The 22,682-nt window shown below is 42.9% G+C and overlaps 1 protein-coding gene across 2 annotated transcripts in view; it reads left to right on the forward strand.

Moving 5' to 3' along the window:
* The window catches only part of MAP4K3 (mitogen-activated protein kinase kinase kinase kinase 3), an 831,592-nt gene that overhangs the window by 302,231 nt on the left and 506,679 nt on the right, over positions 1 to 22,682 (forward strand). For both annotated transcript variants that reach the window (XM_040350750.1, XM_040350751.1), the window contains exons 8-11: positions 6,842 to 6,914; positions 13,953 to 14,084; positions 16,067 to 16,129; positions 16,232 to 16,313. In XM_040350750.1, coding sequence (XP_040206684.1) covers positions 6,842 to 6,914; positions 13,953 to 14,084; positions 16,067 to 16,129; positions 16,232 to 16,313 — 350 coding nt within the window. The remainder of the gene's footprint in view (positions 1 to 6,841; positions 6,915 to 13,952; positions 14,085 to 16,066; positions 16,130 to 16,231; positions 16,314 to 22,682) is intronic.

Here is a 22,682-nt window from a genome sequence, read left to right on the forward strand (position 1 = left end):
ATAGCCCTAACAAAGATATGTGTAACAACTGTGCAAGAGTGCAACTAAGTAATTTGGAATTTGAATTGGATTACTCATTTGCTTAACAGTGCAGAGGGGAAGTTATTACCGATCAGCATGATGTGTGTCTACACCACATCTATGATACAGAGTTAGGCCCAGATTCACAGAAAGCAAGGCGCACATTATGCCGCCGTAGAGTAAACACTATACGCTACGCCAACGCAACGCAGAGAGTCAAGCATTGCATTCAGCAAGCCAGTGCTCCCAAAGCTGCGCCAGCGTGGCGTGGGTTTCGAAGGCGTAAGCCGGCGTAGGTGGAAGTGGGCGTGAGCCCATGCAAATGATGGGCCGAGCGCCAGACAGGTACGTATTACAAACTGGGCATGCGCCGTGACTTGGACGCAGCCCTATGCGCTTGCTCACAACCACGCCGGCAAAACTGCCTAAGTTACGCTGGATCACGGCGTACGCCATGAACATAACGTACGCCCAGCCAGACACACGTCCAACGCAAAATACGCCGGCTTGTGTTCCCTGGTGCAGACCTGATCATGTCTGTTGCTGGGTTGCACCTCCTTTATGGGGAATAACTTCTCGCTGGACGTACAACTTGCGCGCATCTCGCGTAGCATGCGCACATTCGTGAATCGCCGTATTTCCCTAATTTGCATGTTTGAATGCCTAATCAATGGGAGCAGCACCATGCTCCCAGCCTAAATGTGCGCCCACTCTACACCGGTGTAAGCAAGATACGTCGGCGGGGTGTAGCCTGTTTTTAGGCTCATATTAGTTTGTGGGTCTGGCGCACATTTTCTTTTTTTTTTTAAAAGGTTTTTATTATCAGCCATATACACGGTTACAGGAGATAACATTGCATAGAAATGACAAGTAATCACAAAGAAAAATAGTCAGAAAATTAAAGGAGATATAAAATTCCCCCACCATACATTTCCATAGCCGTCAAAATGACAGAGAACAATCCTAACATGGATTCTCCTAAAGTGCATACAGCATTTTACCAACTTAGAACCAGTTATTCTAAATTCGCACTCCTGTCTAAAAGATTCTAAACAGTATAATTAAACCATTTCATGTAACGTAGATCCAGAGCACCATGCCCAACATAGAACAAAATAAATAAAAACAACAAAAAACTAGGGCATACAAATAAACATAGAAAACTCCCTCTCATGTGTCGTGTGTCGTTGCCTCCCCAGTCCCCACAGTTGTCATCACCATAAGTGCACAATACGTCTCATACAGTACATTCAAGAACAACAGTCCCTTATAAGTCTCCAGGGTTGGTGTCCATGGAGTCTACCCATCTACCCCAAACATTACGAAATTTCTTCCTGCTGCCCCTTGCCTCATAGGTAATTTTGTACATTGTGACATCTGGCGCACATTTTCACTTACGTTGGCGTAACTTGTTATACGTCGGCGTAAGTGCTTTGTGAATCTGGGCTTTAATATATAATTGTTCCTCTCCCAGAATAAGGTTCAGGATGTAGCTGATGTGTGTGTGTGTGGGCATATTAAAGGATCACTAAAGGAAAATATTTTTTTAGCTAAATAGCTTCCTTTACCTTACTGCAGTCCTAGTTTCATGTCCTCATTGTTCGTTTTTGCTTTGAAGTAGCTGTAATTCTGCTCTGATCTCCACACTTCCTGCTTGTCTGGCTCCTTATGAAAAATCTCATAGCAGCTTTTCACTGTGGTCCAAGCTGTGTGTCTAAAACTCCTCAGAACCAATCAGATTCATTTTAAAAACAAAACACTGCCCTGGATTTGTTTGTTTTTGTTCTGTGTCTCTCTCTACTTCACAGAAACATGAAACCAGTTTAAAAACGAAAGTGAAACTAGAGGCACATTATATGATTGATTTTTATCTATGTTTAATCATTTTTAAAAGGAATCAGTTAACTTTTATGTCTCTCTACCCTGTAAACAGTCATTTCAGCTAAAACATTTTTTTTCTTTAGTGACCCTTTAAGGTGTATAAAAACCAGGCTCAACTGTTACACTGGTAATAACAGACCATACTTACTTTGCCATAGATACAAAGGAACAAGGCACATATATAGCACCAAGCAGCCTTACCCACACCTTTTTGAGAGGATCAATGGAGCCCTCACCAGATTGCCTAGATGGGCTGTCAGTCAGTCATTCCCTCCAACATGGGTAGCCTCCAAACTGATCCCCAGTAGCAGCCTTACCCACACCTTTTTGAGAGGATCAATGGAGCCCTCACCAGTTTGCCTAGATGGGCTGTCAGTCAGTCATTTACTCCAACGTGGGTAGCCTCCAAACTGATCCCCAGTACACATTCTAGAATCATTTCTGTAGATTCATCTGACTTTGACTTTGAGATGATTGCGACTTGTACTTTGACCAATCAAAAACAATTCCTTTGGCACTGGTATGGAAGAATCCTCATGACAAATTTATAAAAAAAAACAAAAAACAAAGGCCAGGACTGTGATGTCACAAGGGGTGGGGGGGGGTCTCAAGGTGATGTCACTGCATGACCATGCCCCATACCTATATAATTGTCGGACACCGGAGTTCACAGAACGGCAGGAGCCAGCGTCAGAGGAGAGCGGCAAAGGAACCAAAGACGAAAGACATCAGCGGAGGAACCGGAGAAAGAAGACATCGGTGGAGAAAGTAAACATTGTGATTCACATTGGAGCGACAAGGGGGGACATTCTTCATTATTAATAATGGACTTCTCAAAAACGGTCTCTTGTTTTTTGTAACACTACAATGCTTTTTTTGGTCAATGGGTAGGGATACAATGTATCCCGTACTCATTCACATGGGGAGGGGGGGGCTTTCTTAAAGGGGGCTTCCAGATTCCGATAAGCCCCCTGCCCGCAGATCCCCACAACAACCATCTAGGGTTGTGGGGAAGAGGCCCTTGTCCCCATCAACATGGGAACAAGGTGCTTTGGAGCACCCCCTGCCCCAAAGCACCCACATTTAAAAAAAATTGGTGTGAGGTTCCCCTTCAAGATTTTCAGAGCACAAGTTGCATGCCACAAGTCAGATCAGTAAATATAATGATCCGACATACATTCAAATGAGCTGAAATCATGTCCAAGCCAGACCAAAGTAGTGCACAGAGCATTTTCAAAGTCGGACCAGTTAAGATGGCTCTCATAGGGAACTATTGATTTTGACATGTCGTGCGACTTGTGCTCTGGAAGTCAGAGCGCATGTCGGACCAGTGTGAACCGGCCCTAAAACCTGGAAGCTGATTGGTTTCTATGCACCAGATTTTGCATGCTCCAGTTTTAGTAAATCTCCCCCACAGTGTGTTATTTTGTGTATGTTTCTACTACATTTGGGTGATGACATAATTGGAAACACCTACAAGCTGACACAGTTCCGCTGAAAATGCAAGAAGCTTGTCTACTTCTCTGTACCTGGTTCTCCAGAGACAGACACAGTACATCTGTCAGTGCCTGGGTTATAGTGGCTCCTTTCCTGGGCATGCAAATACCCTCTCAATCTGCATCCATTTTGTGAGTATCCTACAGTGGATCCCCTCACTCCAAAATGGTAGAGACCGGATGCAGACTAACACTCCCCAGGAACAGCAGTGTGGATGGGGTTCAGAATACACTGATCAGTGCTGCAGGCTTATTGCCTGCTGTCTTGATCAAGTGGGGAAAATCCAACAGGGCAGTTGTACAGAAGTCAAACGGTATCTTATGGAAAACAATTTACTGTCCATGATACTCCTTTTTTTTATTTGCACCATCATTCACATTGGTGGGAGCTGCGGTGGCTCAACACGATTGGCACTGCGCTGACAAGCCATTCACCTCTGCAGCTAGGGGTTCGGATCCTGGTCTCGGCTACATGTGAATTGAGTTTGGTGGTCTCAGCCCGGCTCCCGGTGGCAGATTGCCTCTGGGGGAGGCCTGCCTACTCCCAACTCCTGCAGTCTGGCTCCTCTCTCGAGTACACGCACAAAATACACTTTAAAAAAAAGAAAAAAAAAATCACATTTTCAGGCCAAGTTTACAGAGTGTACTCTCTTCTTCAAAAAAAAAATATTTTCTAAGTCCCTAACCAACAGATGACCACGCTCACTTCTGTGACTCCCCCCATTCCAAAGCTCCTTCCCTGCCTTATCGCACTAAATATTATATTTTATTTAGCATTGCTGTGTATTTTTTTGTGTGTTAGGGCTGCAACTAATGATTATTTGCATAATTAATTAGTTGGGTGATTATTCTTTTAATTATTCGGATACAAATAATAATAAAAAAAGGGTGCTGTATAATTTAGTTAACATGAAAAGTTAAAAAAAAAAAGACAATTTATTCTTGAATATCTATATGCAGCGGCAAATATAAACCGGCTATATGGTTAGGGAACAAAATATTGAATCCATTCCAAAATAATAAACAGAAGATACAGTATATATAGAAGGATACAGAGGATATAAAAAGTCTACACACCCATGTTAAAATGTCAGGTTTCTGTGATGTAAAAAAATTAGACAAAGATAAATGATTTAAGAACTATTTCCACCTTTAATGTGACCTTTACTATACTCAATTGGACAACAAACTGAAATATTTAGGTGGAGGAAAGTAAAACATAAATAAAAAATATGGTTGCATAAGTGTGCACACCCTTAACCACTTCAATACAGGTCATTTTCACCCCCTTCCTGTCCAATTTTTAGTTTTCAGTGCTGTTGCACTTTGAATGACAATTGCACGGTCATGCAACACTGTACCCACAACTAGAGCTTTTGTTTGGTGGTATTTGATCACCTCTGCGTTTTTTTTTTCTGCGGTATAAACAAAAGAAGCGTAACAATTTTGAAAAAACACAATATTTTTTACTTTTTGATTTAATAATTATTACAATTTGTTTTTTATTTTTTTCCTCAGTTTAGGCCGATATGTATTCTTCTACATGTTTTTTGGTAAAAAAGAAATCGCAATAAGCATATATTGATTGGTTTGCGCAAAAGTTATAGCGTCTACAAAATAGGGGATAGATTTATTGCATTTTTATATATTTTTTTTTGTTTACCAGTAATGGCGGTGATCTGCGATTTTTCTTATTCTGACTGTGACATTGGGACGGACATATTGGACACTTTTGACACATTTTTGGGACCATTCACATTTATACAGCGATTAGTGCTATAAAACTGCACTGATTACTGTGTAAATGTGACTGGCAGGGAAGGGGTTAACACTAGGGGGCGATCAAGGGGTTAAATATGTTACCTAAGGAGTGATTCTAACTGTAGGGCACAGGGACTCACAAGGGGAGGAGACCGATCTGTGTTCCTCTGTACTGGGAACACCCATCGGTCTCCTCACATCTGACAGGACCTGGATCTGTGTGTTTACACACACAGCTCCTCGGTCCTGCCATGATCACGGGGAATCGTGGGTGCCTGGTGGACATTGCGGCCACTAGGCACGCGCATTGGGTCCCGAGTAAATCGGCGGGCGTTCGCGCCCCCTAGACGACCGGGAAGCCCAGGACGTCATATGACATCCACCCAGGGTGGGAGATCCCTCCTATGGACGTCATATGTCTATGGGCGGGTATTGAAGTGGTTAAATTAATACTTTGTTGAAGTACCTTTTGATTTTGTTACAGCGCAGTCTTTTAGGGTAAAAGTCTGTCAGCATGGTTCATCTTGACTATTCTTTGCAAAAACACTCCAAATCTGTTAGTATGGGAGGGCATCCTCTGTGCACAGCCCTCTTCAGATCACCCCACATATTTCCAATCGGATTCAGGTCTGGGCTCTGGCTGGGTCACTCGCCAACTCGCACAATTTCAGTCTGACTTCGGGGAGCGATTTCAGAGACAGAAGTCGCCAAAAGTAGTGCAGGAAGTCAGCATTTCACCAATACGGAGGGTGCAATTGCTGGCGATAGGTGGCGATTTGACATGTCAAATTGCATGTCAAATTGGCCTGATGTGAACCGGGGATTAAAGATGCATTGCATAGTAGCCCATTATGTGTCACTTACCTGAAAACGAAGCCTGCAATGTCATCGCTGGCTGATGACAGCCGCTAGGACAATAATAGCTCTAAATTGGCAAAAAGCCTTACAATAATGGAATGGGTCTGCAAGATGAACGAAATGCAAATGATTAATTTTGAGGAAAGTTTAAATAATCAATATCAAAAAGCATGGCAGCAATGGGAAGAGTTTCAGGCTTTGGCAATTTTTACACAATATCTATAAATGGGACCGTATTCCCCCCCCCTTTTTGGAGGGGTTTAACATTTCTAGGGATGATTGGAGAGTAGAGGAAGGAATGAAATAATTAAATGTAAATGTAAGAGTTTCTGACAGAAATATAATTGAAAAGTAGAAATTATTATGGGATTCCTTGTTGAAGAAATAGTATGATATACAATTTTAAAAAGTGTATGTGTGTGTGTGTATATGTGTATATATATATATATATATATATATATATATATATATATATATATATATATATATATATATATATATATATATATATATATATATATATATATACTGTATATAAAAAATATATGTGTGTGTATTTGTATAAGTATTTTAAAATTAATAGAGAGATTGAAGACAAAGCTTTCACTTGTCTATGGCGATGCTGACATTGGAGTATATCTCTTTGTATTGCTAGCCTAAGGCCCCTTTCACACTGGGGCGGGAGGCGCGGTGGCGGTATAGTGCCACAAACAATTTGGCTCAGCAATAGCTACTATTAATACTAACTGTGTACAAACTTTTACAAATTTGCTTTTGTATCCCCTTTTAACAACTTTGTAAGATCAAATATATTTTGTTTACAGCTGATTTTGGAGTATCTGCTCAGATTACAGCCACCATAGCTAAACGGAAATCTTTTATTGGAACTCCATACTGGTAAGGCTTTTCTTTTACAGAATTTATATTAATGGCTCAGTCTTATGCAAAAAAATATATTATGGGTTGGTTGATTTAAAGCAGGGATATGCAATTAGCGGACCTCCAGCTGTTGCCAAACTACAAGTCCCATGAGGCATAGCGAGACTCTGACAGCATCAAGCATGACACCCAGAGGCAGAGGCATGATGGGACTTGTAGTTTGGCAACAGCTGGAGGTCCGCTAATTGCTTATCCCTGATTTAAAGGGTAAGTTTACCTTTTAGAAAAAAAAATATATTTATAAATTCACATAATTTTGCTGTGAAAAATTTGAATTTACTGTTTTTTTCACAGGATTTTGCAAAGCATTGTACCTGTAGATGCCGCAGATGCCAGAAATTTGTTATAGTAAAGGACAGGACTTTCCTATATATTGGCTCCAGTTCTTGGTTTTTAATAACACTATCCACAGTATGTAGCACATTTTGCGGTTATGCAGAGGATTTTGGAGTTTTTCACTTTATTATGTTAAAACTTGTCAACTTGACTGTAACATTGCTCGATGCAAGCATTGCTTCCTAAGTAACTGTATAAACTCCTCAAGATGATGCTTTTCCACCAAAAACACACAAAGTACATTGTTGTTCCTCTGCATCAATCTTCTGTAGAAACACAGCCACAGGTCAGCGCCTGGGCTATAGTGGCTTTTATATCCAGACATGCAATACCCCATCCAATCTGACCTCCATTCCATGAGTCCCCCACTAAGGATCCCCTCTCTTGGCAATGGTGGATCACAAGTGCAAGGGAATAACCGGCCAAATAACGTGTGCTTCCTCTACAGGACACTCAAATCACTGCTCAGAATGATGGCCGTTTCCTTGTTCTGGAACAATGTCCTATTTTAACACTGCTCACCTCATCTGACTATATGCAGCCTGTTTGGCAAAAGTAGATTTCTCAGCCACTATGCCTATTTTTTTTTCTTGGAAAAATCTTAACACTTCTAGAACTTTCAGTTTCCAGGAGCCAAAAAGGCTTCATGTTCTCTCCTTCCCCTGACCACGTTCAGGATTCAGAAATTAATTATTACAGAGAAACGTATTGAGGAGCCTGATTTTCTAGCAGAAACTACAAAGGATTTCCCTTCCCCTGCATTGTATAAAGTACACACTGCAGCTTCATGCCATATACGTTATACTGTGGACACACTTGTGCATGATTGCCTTTGCTTAACAACACCTGACTTTTCACAACTCAAACAAGCCCTCTTGGGGACTAACCCTGGGTTCACATATGCAATTTCGGCGCTGGTTCTCGCTTTGCATCCCTCCCGCAGGCAGTTCACACTGCCTTCTGCGAACTGCTGCGGGTGTCATTATTGACACCCCCAGTTTAGTTCACAGAACACAGTGTGAACTGTGAACTCGCACAGGAATCAGATGGCATAGGTGAGAACACCCATGCAATCCAATTTTAGTGCGGGGAAAAACAAGTGGACTATTTTCTGTGCAAATCCAATGCGAGTTCAGCCATACAACTGTATGGCTGAACTCGCATTGCTCAGAGATCGCATGTGATTGGCACCTGCCGCGTGGGTGAGAATCACATACGCAATCTCTGAAATCGCACTAGTGTAAACCCTGGCTAAAACACTGGCAAAATCCAGAAAGACTTTTTTCCAATGCATGGATTGGTTGTGCACTTCATGGAGACTGGCCCAATCCTCAAAAAAAATTCTTGCTGAAGTGTATCCTACAGTATAGGCCAGGGGTGCCCAACCAGGGGCCCGTTGCCACATGTGGCCCGCGGAGCCCTCTGATGTGGCCCGCGACCTCCTGCTCTGGGATGGAATAGAATAGAATACTGTTATTAAAGGTTAGTTTATTACTAAAAGCACAGTGTATATTTGGGCATATCTGTTCTGCAGTGGTTACTGGGCTGCTTTCAAACTGACCCACAGATGCAGAGCAGCGCACCTGCGGGTTACCTACACTGAGCTTCTGTTATTACCTGCAAGTTTGGTGAGCTTTCTGAAAGTGCACCAAACCTGCAGCATATAATACAAGTCTATTGCAAAGTGCAGGAAAGCCAAAGGTACACTGCGTTGGTAAACCGCAGTGCATCAGTGTGAAATCAGCCTTGGGCTCCTTTCACATGGTCAGTCTGACCCAATTGCACCCTCCATTCCCCTCTAAGGAGTAGCAGATGTAAACCGACTTGTGTCCTACCTCCAATCTGATCAAAAAAAAGTTTTAGTGGGCTGTGTCCATGTCTGCTCCGCATTTGCAGAGCAGACATGGACCTGCAATCCACCTATTTTATTTATTGTGGCCCACGACCGGTTACCAAGTTGCTTAAGTGGCCCTCGCGCTTCAAAAGGTTGGGCACCCCTGGTATAGGCATTCATTAAGAAATTGGCTATAGGTGTAAGTTTTCTAGAATGTCCCTTATCTCTGTGCATATACACAGGAGTTTGTAATTTAAAAGCTTAGCCTGCTGATCTTGCTTGTAAAAAAATTCTTCTATGCATGTTCTTTGCCAAAAAATGATTATTTGGGGAATCCCTTGATACATTTTTTAAGGAAGTCAATGGGGAAAGGGTGTTCGGTTACAGTCTGTCATTTAAAAGTGATACAAAGAAGTTTCTACCTCCGCTCCCTCACGTTTTGCCTTCCTATGTGCCTGTAGATAGGTTTATTGTGATCGCCTTCCATGAACTTAAAGCGGAGGTTCACCCATAGATTACACATTTTCCCCTTAGATGAATGCTCGTTTTGTCTAGGGGAATCGGCTAGTTGTTTTAAAATATGAGCAGTACTTACGGTTTACGAGATGCATCCTCTCCGTCGCTTCCGGGTATGGGCTGCGGGACTGGGCGGTCCTATTTTGATTGACAGTCTTCCGAGAGGCTTCCGACGGTCGCATCCATCGCGTCACGATTTTCCGAAAGAAGCCGAACGTCGGTGCGCAGGCGCAGTATAGAGCCGCACCGACTTTCGGCTACTAGTGACGCGATGGATGCGACCATCGGAAGACTGTCAATCTAGAAGGAACGCCCGCTCCCGAAGACCCATACCCCGGAAGCGACGGAGAAGATGCATCTCGAAAATGGGTAAGTACGGATCATATTTTAAAACAAATAGCCGATTCCCCTAGACAAAACGAGCATGAAGCTAAGGGGAAAAGATAAAAAAAAACAAATTGGTTGAACTCCCGCTTTAAAGTTTTTCAAAACCCTTAGACCCCTTTTACACTGGGGCAGTTTTCAGGTGCTTTAGCGCTGGAAATAGCCTCTGCTAAAGCGCCTGAAAACTGCCTCCCATTCATTCCAGTGTGACTTTTCACACTCTGGTAAGTGCACTTGCGGGACGTTCTAAAGATTCCTGCAAGCAGCATCTTTGGGTAGGTTGGGAGCAATGTATTTAGCGCTCCCAAAATTCCCTGCCCATTAGAATGAATGGGCAGCGCTTTCAAAGCGACTGAAAGGTGTTTTGAAAGTGCTGCAAAACTGGGGTTAAAATCGTCCTGCTAGCAGCCGAAAAGTGGCGCAAATGAGCGGTGCTTTAGAGCCAAGAGTTGATGCTCGCAGTGTGAAAGGGGTCTTACATATAACCAGTGAAGGGACTTCCCAATTAGCCTCAGGCGATAAACATAGATGAAATAAATGTAGTAACTGTTTATCTGCAGCCATGTGTCCTGTACAGCCATTTACAACACACAGAACTTACACACAATCTGTCAGCATCTCTCTGCAGCACAAAGCAGGGGGTGTGGATCTGAATTCACACACTGCAGATCTGAGTGAGGACAGCTCTGAACCTGATTGGAGGGAAGGGACAAACACCCACACACACATGCTACCCAGAGGACAAGCACATCTGTGGCTGTAACATATTAGCAGGTGATGGTGCCCTAAATATAAAATAAAATGTGTGTGGCTGCCCCTTTAAAAAAGTGATGAAATCACTTCTGAATTGAAAAAATATTGTCCATATGTTCTCATACCCTTTTGGTCAACGTTCTAGTGGTTTGACCTATGTACTGAAGGTTACAAGTACACATTCACAGATAGGGGACATTTCTACTGTGACAGTTTGAGTTGTCTTATATCATATTGCTTCCCCATGACGACCAAAGAAAACCTCTATCTAAAAACTGTATTACATCCTTGCACCTCTTACATCTATAAAAACCTGTGCGATCCAAAAAAGTGGGGCGTCTCTTGGGAGGATTGGTTACATTTTTGGCCAACATAGTGCGTAGGTCTGAGGCCTTCCTATGGATGAACTTGGGTTTGATTGGGTGGATTTTTTTTCAAGGTATGGTATTTTGATAATATAGACCAATGTTTTTAATGTTTTTTTTCCACCTCCTTATATTGGACTCCATGCCCAATGGGTTAAGGCAGTGCTGGAAAATGTTTGCCACACAAAATATTGCCACTTTGAGCCAAATTTGGACATTTTCACTTTTGTTGCCAGTGGTTAAGACATTAATGGCTGTGTTTGGTTATTTTAGGGGATCGCAAATTTACACTGTTATACAAGCTGTACACGTACTACTTTACATTGTCGCAAAGTGTAATTTATTCAGTGTTACATGAAAAGATTTATGACAAAAAAATAAATAAAAAAAAATACAAAAATGTGGGGGATACTGTTTTTATCTCTGTTTTAGACAGAAGAACGAAAAGACGAGTAAAAAAGAGGGCACCGACCTAGTGTGACGGCGTAAAAAAAAAAAAAAAGATAGACAAATTAATGTAGTACACTTACCCTGTGTAGATAAAAACAAGCACATCAATTTGAGTCCAGAAATTCAAGCTGGATGTAAAGCGAACTCAGTCTGTCCAATAGTCCACAAGCAGCCGCCAACAAACTGCATGAGAGCCACCTCACTGCATGAGGATCCTGGAAAGCAGAGAGACGCCACACAAGGACACACACACATAATCCTCATAAACCAGCTGATAAATGACACTTGGTGTTTACTATGACTACACGTTTCAGAGGGGGTGGCCTCCTTCAGGTCTACCATGTGGTCTTATAGCACCTTTAAACCTATGTTACACCCTACTGATTTAACCCCTACTATTAGGATCACAACGGTTCCTTTCCATAAATATAATATATATTGACGGATTATTGTGGAACTGTTTTTGGCTTCATATCCATCTTGCTATCGGGTTATTGCCTTCATTGATTTTCTGGACTTCATCGCTTTTGGTGTTTTTTTTGTATGCTTTTTACTTTTAGACAGAAGCACAAATCATTTGTCAAGTAAAATTTCCTAAGTATTTAACTGCATACTTGCTTGGGGTTTAATTGTAGTAAAAGAAAACGATTAAGGGCTGGTTTAACAAGAACATAAATTCAGATGTGACTTGTGCCACACAGAATCGCATGACAACAACATTACAGTAAAACCTTGGTATGAGAGTAACTTGGTTTGAGAGTGTTTTGCAAGACAAGCAACATGTTTTAATAAATTTTGACTTGATATACAAGCGATGACTTGATATGAGTAACGTCATGTCACAACCAAGTATAAAAAAAAAGAAGAAAGGAGCTGCGGTGGCTCAACGCGATTGGCACTGCGCTGACAAGCCATTCACCTCTGCAGCCAGGGGTTCGGATCCCGGTCTCGGCTACATGTGAATTGAGTTTGGTGGTATCAGCCCGACTCCCGGTGGGTGTGCTATGCGAGGTAAGCCTGCGCTTAGTATGCCCACCCAACTCCCACAAAAACCACCACACTTACATGCACTCGAAATTAAGTTAACATGCACGCACTTTGACCACGCGGTCTCTAAATAGAGAGGCGAAGGACTAATGGGGCTGGTTGAGTGGGCTAGATCCTCTCACTCCCTTGTAGGGAGTCCCTCTGCCCCGTTGGGCTTCAAAGCGGAGCAGGTAGGGTGTGGGAGGACCCCCTCACACCCGCCATTGCCACCCCGGGGCATGGAGAAAGGGGGCAGATTGCCTCTGGGGGAGGCCTGTCAACTCCCAACTCCTGCAGTCAGGCTCCTCTCTCGAAGTACACGCACAAAAAATACACTAAAAATAAATAAAAGAGAGGAGCCTCTAAGTGTAACAATATGGTTACATTTAAGGTACAACATTTAGCAACTTATTTCTACACTTAGAGGTGCCTCTCTTCTCTTTTATACCCTGTAAAAAAAAATGCTTTGATATACAAGTGCTTTGGATAACAAGAATGTTTCTGGAACAAATTATGCTCACAAACCAAGGTTTTACTGTATTCTCACATTAATGGAGCACAGCATGCTTTTTGGAAAAGGTGCCGGTGGAACTTTGGTGCAGTTGCTGAACAATTTTGGCGCCATGAACTGGAAAGGAAATGCACCAAAATGCCTGTAGATTCATGTTTGTTTCGTCTTTGCATGCCCCCCCCCCCCTTTTCCCAACTATGTTCAGGCCACATGCCCACAACTTTTGGGGCAGTGGGGGGAGGGGGTGTAGGCAACCATCAGTAATCATGATTGATGTGGATTTGCATCTACTAGGCAAAGTGATTGACAATAAATGTACACATTGGGGGACTTTTTTTATTTTGAATAAAGGATTGTCAAAAACAGTTTGTTTTTATTTACCACTGACTTTTTTGTGGTAATAAGTATAGGTACTATGTACCCCTTATTCATTAACAATTAAGGGGCGGGAGGGGGGGGCATATCTGGTGGCAAACTATTAGGGGGAGGGGGCTTTAATATTCAAATGAACACACACATGTTTTTTTTTTTTTTTTTTGATGATGGGCTCCCTTGTTTACTTTCTTCTGTCAGCCAGGAATCCCCAGCTGCCAACAGGGATGTTTGCTGGCTCCTTAACAACCAGCATCTCTGAATTAAGCAGTCTCCTTCCCCTAAAAACATCACAGCAGCATGAAAAATGCATCAAAATGCACCAATGTCACACCACAAAATTACACTGAAGTCACAACTGCACTAGTATGAACGAGCCTAGCCTAAATGCAACTGTTCTGGATTTTCATATTTGAGTAACACATTTATTTTTTATTTTATATTCTCAGGATGGCTCCTGAAGTTGCTGCTGTGGAAAGAAAAGGTGGTTATAACCAGTTATGTGATATCTGGGCTGTTGGCATTACAGCCATAGAGCTTGCAGAACTTCAACCTCCAATGTTTGATTTGCATCCAATGAGGTATTTTGTTTAGTGTTCAGTTGTATTTGCGTTATATTTATTTATTTTTTGTTCATACTGCTGAAAAAAGAGTCAAGATGAATGAAATTCATGTTTTATATGCAGGTATTGAGTTCCAAGCAGAGAATGGTCCTGCACTTGCTGACCGCCGCCTGTACTTATACGTTGGCAGTATAGCACGACTGCGCAAAGACATATACCTGTACGTTGCTTTGAAATTGCCGCCACGCCCCTGCCGCAAGCTCCGTGACCGCGGGACTCGCGGACTCGATGTCCGCCTGTGTGCCGCTATCGTATCTCAGAGCTGCAGAACGGGGAGATGTCTATGTAAACAAGGCATTTCCTTGTTCTGCCTAGTGACAGGACAGTGATCTACTGCTGTGTGAATCGTAGCCCAGCCCCCCCACAGTTAAAATTACTCCCTAGGACACACTTAACCCCTTCCTGGCCCCCTAGTGGTTAACCCCTTCCCTGCCAGTGTCATTTACACAGTAATCTGTAAATTTTTATAGCACTGATTGCTGTATAAATGACAATGGTCCCAAAATATCATCAACATTGTCTGATGTGTCCGCCATAATGTCGCAGTCACAATAAAAATCGCAGATCGCCGCGATTACTAGTACAAACAGAAATACTAATAAGAATGCCATACAACTATCCCCTATTTTGTAGACTCTAACTATTGTGCAAACCAATCAATATTTTGATATATTTTTGGGGGATATTTATTATAGCAATAAGTTAAAAATATAGCTTTTTTTTTCAAAATTGTTGCTATTTTTTGTTTATCGCACAAAAAATAAAAATCGCAGAGGTTATCAAATACCACCAAAAAAATATATATTTGTGGAAAAAAAGGACGTCAGTTTTGTTTGTGTGCAACGTCGCACGACCGCGCAATAGTCAGTTAAAATTACGCAGTGCCGAATCGCAAAAAAATGGCCCGGTCATTGGGCAGCCAAATCCTCCGTAAATGAAGTGGGTAATATATTTATAGCTTGTAGTACAAAGAAATGCATTTTAAATGGAAGACTATTTTCTCACTGTGCTTTTGTGGAGATTTTGGGCTAGATTCAGATAGAATGGTCTATCTGTCCGCCTGGCAAAACGTATCTCAGATACGTTACGCCGCCGTAATTTAGGGCGCAAGTTCTGTATTCAGAAACAACTTGCGCCCTTAGTTACGACGGTGTAACGTATCTGTGTCGGCGTAAGCCCACCTAATTCAAATGTGGATCATGTGGGCGTGTTTTATGTATATTAACTGTGACCCCGCGAAATTGACGTTTTTTACGAACAAAAAATCCCAGTGCACATTTCGCCGCAAATCGTCATTGCTTTCGAATGTGTACGTAAATTACGGCCAGCCCTATTCGCGAACGACTTACGCAAACAACGTAAAATTTTCAAAACTCGACGCGGAAAGGACGGCCATACTTAACATAGGATACGTCTCATATAGCAGGGGTAACTATACGCCGAAAAAAGCCTAACGTAAACGACGTAAAAAAATGCGCCGGCCGGACGTACGTTTCTGAATCGGCGTATCTAGTTAATTTGCATATTCCTCGCTTAACTATATGGAAGCGCCACCTAGCGGCCATCGTAAATATGCAGCCTAAGATGCGACAGTGTAAAACACTTACGCCGGTCGTATCTTAGGGAAATCTATGCGTAACTGATTCTATGAATCGGGCGCAGAGATACGACCGGCCGGACTCAGACATACGACGTTGTATCTGGAGATAGGCCATCGTATCTTGTCTCTGAATCGACCCCTTTGTGTTTTGTGCCATCTCTTTCATAAACATACTAGTAAATTAACTAGCTTCATTGATTTGACTGGCTTTACACAGTATGTCAGTGCAGATACTTTTACAGTGGGGAAGATTTTAGTTTTTAAGCCCCACCAGAAAATTTATCAAATCTTGTTTTATTTCTGTTTCCAAATACACAAATGGGTATTATTTTTTTCCTAGGGCCTTATTTTTAATGACTAAAAGTAACTTCCAGCCACCAAAGTTAAAAGACAAGATGAAATGGTAAGTCAGTATTTCTCTTATGCAATGTCTTATTTTTTTTTCTTCTTTTGCTCACATTTTTCTTTTTTTGTTTGTTGAACTTTTTATATTTCTTCATTAAAGGTCAAATAGTTTTCATCATTTTGTCAAAATGGCACTTACAAAAAATCCTAAGAAAAGGCCAACAGCTGAAAAATTGTTACAGGTAATGCAATACCGTAGATTTTATGGTAATAGTACTTTTATTGCATTTTTTTTGAGACCGTAAAGATTGTGGGGCAGATCCACATAGATCTGCACCGGCGCAGCGTATCTGAGATACGCTACGCCGCCGTAACTTACCTGGCTTTGGTTCGAATCCTGAAAGAATTTGCGCCGTAAGTTACGGCAGGGTAGTGTATCTCTCGCGGCGTAAGGGCGCGGAATTCAAATGCGGCAAGTAGGGGGCGTGTTTCATTTAAATGAAGCGCGTCCCCGCACCGAACGAACTGCGCATGCCCCGTCCGTCAAAACTCCCAGGGTGCATTGCTCCAAATGACGTCGCAGGGACGTCATTGGTTTTGACGTGAACGTAAATGGCGTCCAGCCCCATTCACGGACGACTTGCGCAAACAAAATAATTTTTTTAAAATTTGACGCGGGAACGACGGCCATACTTAACATTGCGTACGCCACCAGATAGCAGCTTTAACTATACGCCGAAAAAAGCCGAACGGAAACAACGTAAAAGAATGCGACTGACGCTCGTACATTCGTGGATCGTCTGAAATAGCTAATTTGCATACTCGACGCGGAATACGACGGGAACGCCAACCAGCGGACGCCGAAGAATTGCATCTAAGATCCGAAGGCGTACGAAGACGTACGCCTGTCAGATCTAACCCAGATGCCGTTGTATCTTGTTTTGAGGATTCAAAACAAAGATTCAACGCAGGAATTTTGAAAGTATGCCGGTGTATCAATAGATATGCTGGCATACTTTCTTTGTGGATCTGCCCCATTGTATTAGGATGTTCACCCAAACTTGTATTTGTGAAAAGATTAGACAAGCGTTGGGGTAGGGAGGGAACATTTTGGTGGTCAGAAAGCAGCCATTTTGCTATTATAGTATGACATTAACAACTTGTAAGTGATTTGTGTTCCACTTACAGTACACTAATTATTGTATACAAGTTGTATGTAATTTATTATACACAAAGCTCTGTAGTTACAGGGACCGATAATAAAAATGTGACCCAAAAATGCTGTTTGACAAAAGTCCAGTACACATGGAAGTTAGGTTTTTGTTTTGCTGAGCATGGGATAGAATGAACAAAGACTGCTTCCTACATCTCACAAGAGGAAAGGTCCTTCGTCCACAGCAGAAGGCTCCAAAACCTCCCTTTTCAAGGCTTCTACCTCTTCAAAATGCATAGTGGCATACCGCTTTCCTCATGCTTTATCTGCAAAGCCACAATTCGGCCCTTCCCCGGTGCAAGACTTGGAACACAAAGCTCACTACGTCTGCTACAAAGCCCTCCCCACAATGAAGGGCATCCTCACTCCTAAGAACAGGGGGATGTCTTACAGTTTGCATTCCTCTGGGTCACAGATGCCCCAGACCTGGGTTCAATCTGTAGTTTCAAACGGGTACAAAATAAAGTTTCAAACTGTACCCTCTCATTGTTTTCTTCTCTCAAACAGCCAAAATCTGCTCAAGGACGTTTACATTTACAATCTGCCCTGAAACATATCTTGTTCTAGAGTGGTTTTTACAGTCCTTCGAAAAGGAGAGATGCAAAGGATTTTTTTACTTTCAAAATATGTATTGGAAGTTTTACATAGGAATGAACAAACATCAGTACCAAAGTTCTGTTTTTACTGAAACATGTAGGCAATTGCAGGTGTCTATCCTTCCCTCCATGGCATGCACCACTCCATCGCATACCTACAGGGCCGCCATCAGGGGGTACAGGCATTACATCTGTAAGGGGCCCAAGTGGCCCCTCCCGTTTTATTTTTTTATCATTTTTATTTTTTGCATTACAACTGTAATGGGCCCAGTGGTCTCCATGGCCCCTTACAGGCCCGGCCGCCCCCCTCCGTTTTTTTTTTATTTCTTTGCATTACACCTGCAAGGGGCCTGAATATTGTGTTTGGTGACCACACACAGCCTGCATTTGTATAGTTTGAAACTTGTACAGAGAGAGGGGTTCCCTTGCTGGACATGGATGTGGTGAGATCCATTGTATGGCATAGTGTCTTATACAGCATGTCAGTGATTTTCTTCACAGATAACTTCATCTCTCATAGCAGATCCATCCACCTGTGGCCACGGAGGGATCTCTCCTCCCCAGTTTGGATCTAGCAGAGAAGATAGGGATTGCTGCTTGTGATATACCTGAAATTCTGATTTATTTTGTTATCACAGACATGGATTTGTCACATGTAATCATTGTAGAGCTGTTTATAACATAGATTGTCCCAGCTAGTCATCTTGTGAAGCAGGTAGTTCGATATCTAGTGTTGGTGCAACCAGATCAGGACTGTTCATGCATGAGACTCTTATTTAACTATTTTCATCAGACTGTATATTTTTTAGCTTGTAAGGATTTTTCTGTGCCATCTGCTCCCTTTTTGTGTTTTTGGAGGTTACCATCAACTGTTGGAGGGGAGAACAGGGGTTTTTGAGGGGATTTTAGGTGATAGTCCCCTTTGGGACACTGGAGTGGAGGGAGGGGCCTTTGGGTGGGAGAGCTGCTGGGGGGAGGGGTCGGGGGATGTTTGGGGGCTGGGGTCCCATCATTGGGTAGCTGACTGATTTGGTTAATGGGTTTGTACTGTAATTTGTATTTTTGATGTCAATAAATTATTTTTATACCACTATAGTAGCCTTTGAGGTTCTCTATCCTGGTATTTTTTTTTTTATATATATATGTATGGATTTTTGGATGCACTTCCCCTTATGAGTGGTGTGGCACTAAGCAGGTATTTCAACTCCCAGGACCCTGCTTTGGTTGGGTTTTTTAGAACTGACTGTCCTGCCACCTTACAATTCCAAAAGCCACAAATCTGTGGGCATTCCCACGACACATGGCACATTGTTTCTGGCATCTGACAACCTCTAAATCATAAGGGCGATACAAAAGGGTACATTTTGGCCAACTATGTTGGGACAAGGTGCCAGCGAGTCAGCACTTTCAAATTTGCCTATATCAAGATTACAGATTTAAAGGATTTTATTCAAGCCTGCTTATGATACCGAAACCCAGCAGGGGTATTCAAATCTTTTAACAAATAACTGTGTTGGCAAGTTTTGTATGGAAGCCCCTAGGTTGGTTATTGCCTCTGCAAGACATGGGGAATACCTGGTGAAATTAATTTTGGGTGGTTTTGAATTTCTCCTAATATAAATATGTAATAACTATTCATATAGTTAGCTAGTCTATCAAAGCTGTGATAAAGTTAATGATAGTACAATAACAAGGTTAGCTATAAAAGGAAGGTATGCTGTAATGTCCACTAGGGGCAGCATTCATCCATGAATCACCACTATTTAACCCGGGTCATCCTTCATTAACAGCTGGCCTATGATCTTCTGTAACTCAGGACATTTTAATTTGCCCCTCTGCCTGCGAGAACATCCTGTTAGGATATGCATTCCCATTTGACTCCCTGTCACGAACACCCTGCTGGTTCAACTGCATATTCCAACTTGGGCCAAATGGCTATATCAACAAGGAAGTAAATCTCCAGACATATGATAATAAACCATGTTGCCTTCCAACATATGCCGCTTTGTGCCTGGAGGGCGCCCATCACCCTTCCTCAGAAACAGCTCCTATGAAACAGCCCATAACTGTCTTAACGTGTTGTTCTTCCCAGCATATGCTGCTTTGCCCCTGAGTGACACACCAGAGCCCATGACACATTTTTGTCCTGTACTAACACACACTCTACCAACCTCTTAAAATGGTGGATACAATCTTGAGCCATTTTAACCTGGGTATTATTGGGACTTTGTTGCATGTTAAAGCGGATGTGCCATGGGAAAAACATATTAAAAGCCAGCAGCTACAAATACTACAGCTGCTGACTTTTAATATTAGGACACTTACCTGTCCTGGAGTCCAGCGCCGATCGCAGCAGAGCACGAGCGATCGCTCGTCGCTCTGCTGCTCCCCCCGCCATCCACGCTGAAGGAACCAGGAAGTGAAGCGCTGCGGCTTCACTGCCCGGTTCCCTACGGCGCATGCGCGAGTCGCGCCGCGCCCGTCGATTGGCTCCCGCTGTGTGCTGGGAGCCGAGTGTTCCCAGCACACAACGGGGGGGGGGTGACGGGAAGTGACGGAATGCCGTCTTTTGCCCGTGAATGCCGGGCCGGAAGTGGGTGCAAATACCTGTCTTTAGACAGGTATCTGCACCCCCCTCCCCCCTGAAAGGTGTCAAATGTGACACCGGAGGGGGGGAGGGTTCAGATCAGCGGGACTCCACTTTAGGGTGGAGAACCGCTTTAAGGATGTCATTAAACTTTCTCTGAGTAACAAAGCCCTGCTTACTATCTGAAGCTACGGCTGAGAGTTTGTTCCTCAGGATACCGATGTCCACTTCATTAATAACACCCATCACAGCTCCTATTCCCCCCCCAATATAGTGCCGAATATATCCTCTAAACCTTATATTGCAAGTATTAATCTGAATCGTTTTGTCTGTGCCTTCTCCCTTGAATGTTTGTCAGAACAAATTTGCGATGTGGCATGGCACAGACAAATTGCCAACCAGATGAACATCTTTCTTCCATGTTCCAGAGACTTTTTCAATCTCTCGCTCCACCAGAACCCTGGAAATGAAAAAATGTATCAAATTTATTATTTTGCCCCACAAAATAATTTTATTGAAGGAGAAATTATGTTCGATTTACATTATATTCAACATAGCGTCTGGAAAAATTAACCATGACATATTCTCACATTAAAGTAAAACTATTTTGGTGAGACAACCAAAATCATGGGGAATAGAACACCAGGGTTCTGTATATATAAACAGATATGTCTTATAGGCCTATGAACATTTTATGGATAACCAACACATAAACATAGTAAGATCAGGTATCTGGATGGAATCAAGTACCCCTGCAATTGGTTGCAAAAATCCCGTAGACCAATATCAGCATGTCTATCCAAGGTCATGGAGGATCTCTCAAACTTGATATTACTATGGTCGTATAGATGGTAGGAGACCATGGCAGGGCTCTTAGTTATGTCGCTGTAGGCATGGAAAGGGGGTGAAAAGAGAAGAATGTAATTAAAGAAGAGCTATAGAATGGGAGTGGTGAGGGGAATGAGCAAAGGAGGGGAGAGAAGTAAAGGATAGCCGTAAAGGCTAGTGGGGACCATGGGTGTAAGAACCCTTACAAATCTAGGGGGGGGGGGGCAGCATTTTTACCGCTAGCCCCCCCCCCCCCCCCCCCGGCGCGCACACGCCATACATTATATCTGTGCTCCATTAACCTTAAATGGTTATGATGTTTAAAGTGATCGTTTAACTTATTTATCTTTTACAGAGAAAGATAGCATAGATAGCGTTATTCTGCATTGTGCTGTATAATGTACTATTGCTGGGATTTGTAGTCCTCTGTAACTGCTGGTATTCTCCATTGCGTTGTATAATGATTATACTGCGCAATGCAGATTACCACTGACCAGTTATAGAGGAACTACAAATCCCAGCAATAATACATTATACAGCGCAATGGAGAATACCACCAGCTATAGAGGAACAACAAATCCCAGCAATGATACATTATATAAAACACAATGCATAATACCAGTAGTTACAGAGGACTACAAATCCCAGCAATATTACATTATACAGGCTGTTTAATATATTATTGCAGGGATTTGGTGTTTTTTTTTTAAACAGGAAACTTTAAAACAGGACCCCCTTACCTGTTTCTGAAGCCTTGTAAGTCGCGGCGGCGGCTCTGCGGGGGGCGTGTGTCCGGCCTGTGTGGTGAGCGCGGCGTGGACTCGTCCTTCAGATGCCACCCGCAGCGGCAGCCCACACACACTGCTGCCCCCCAGGACAAACCACCCCCCCCTCCATTAGTACAGACCCCCCTCAGGACAAACCTCCCACTTCAATTAGTACAGACCCCCCCATAAACCACCCCCCATTAGTAGAGACCCCCCATCCATTAGTACAGACCCCCGGACAAACCACCCCCTCCATTTTTACAGACCCCTCACCACAAGCCATTCCCCACAATTAGTACAGAGCCCCCCACAATTGGTACAGAGCCCCCCCACAATTGGTACAGAGCCCCCCCACAATCGGTACAGAAACCCCCACAATTAGTACAGAACCCCCCCCACGATCCCCCACAATTAATACAGATCCCCCCCCCCCACAATTAGTACAGAGCCCCCCCCCAAGCCATCCCCCACAATTAGTACAGAGCCCCCCACAAGCCACTCCCCCCCACAATTAGTACAGAGCCCCCCCACAATTAGTACAGAGCCCCCCCACAAGCCACTCCCCCCCACAATTAGTAAAGAGCCCCCCCACAATTAGTAAAGAGCCCCCCCACAAGCCA

The sequence above is a fragment of the Rana temporaria genome, chromosome 4 (genome assembly GCF_905171775.1).
Source record: "Rana temporaria chromosome 4, aRanTem1.1, whole genome shotgun sequence".
Lineage (NCBI taxonomy): Eukaryota > Metazoa > Chordata > Amphibia > Anura > Ranidae > Rana > Rana temporaria.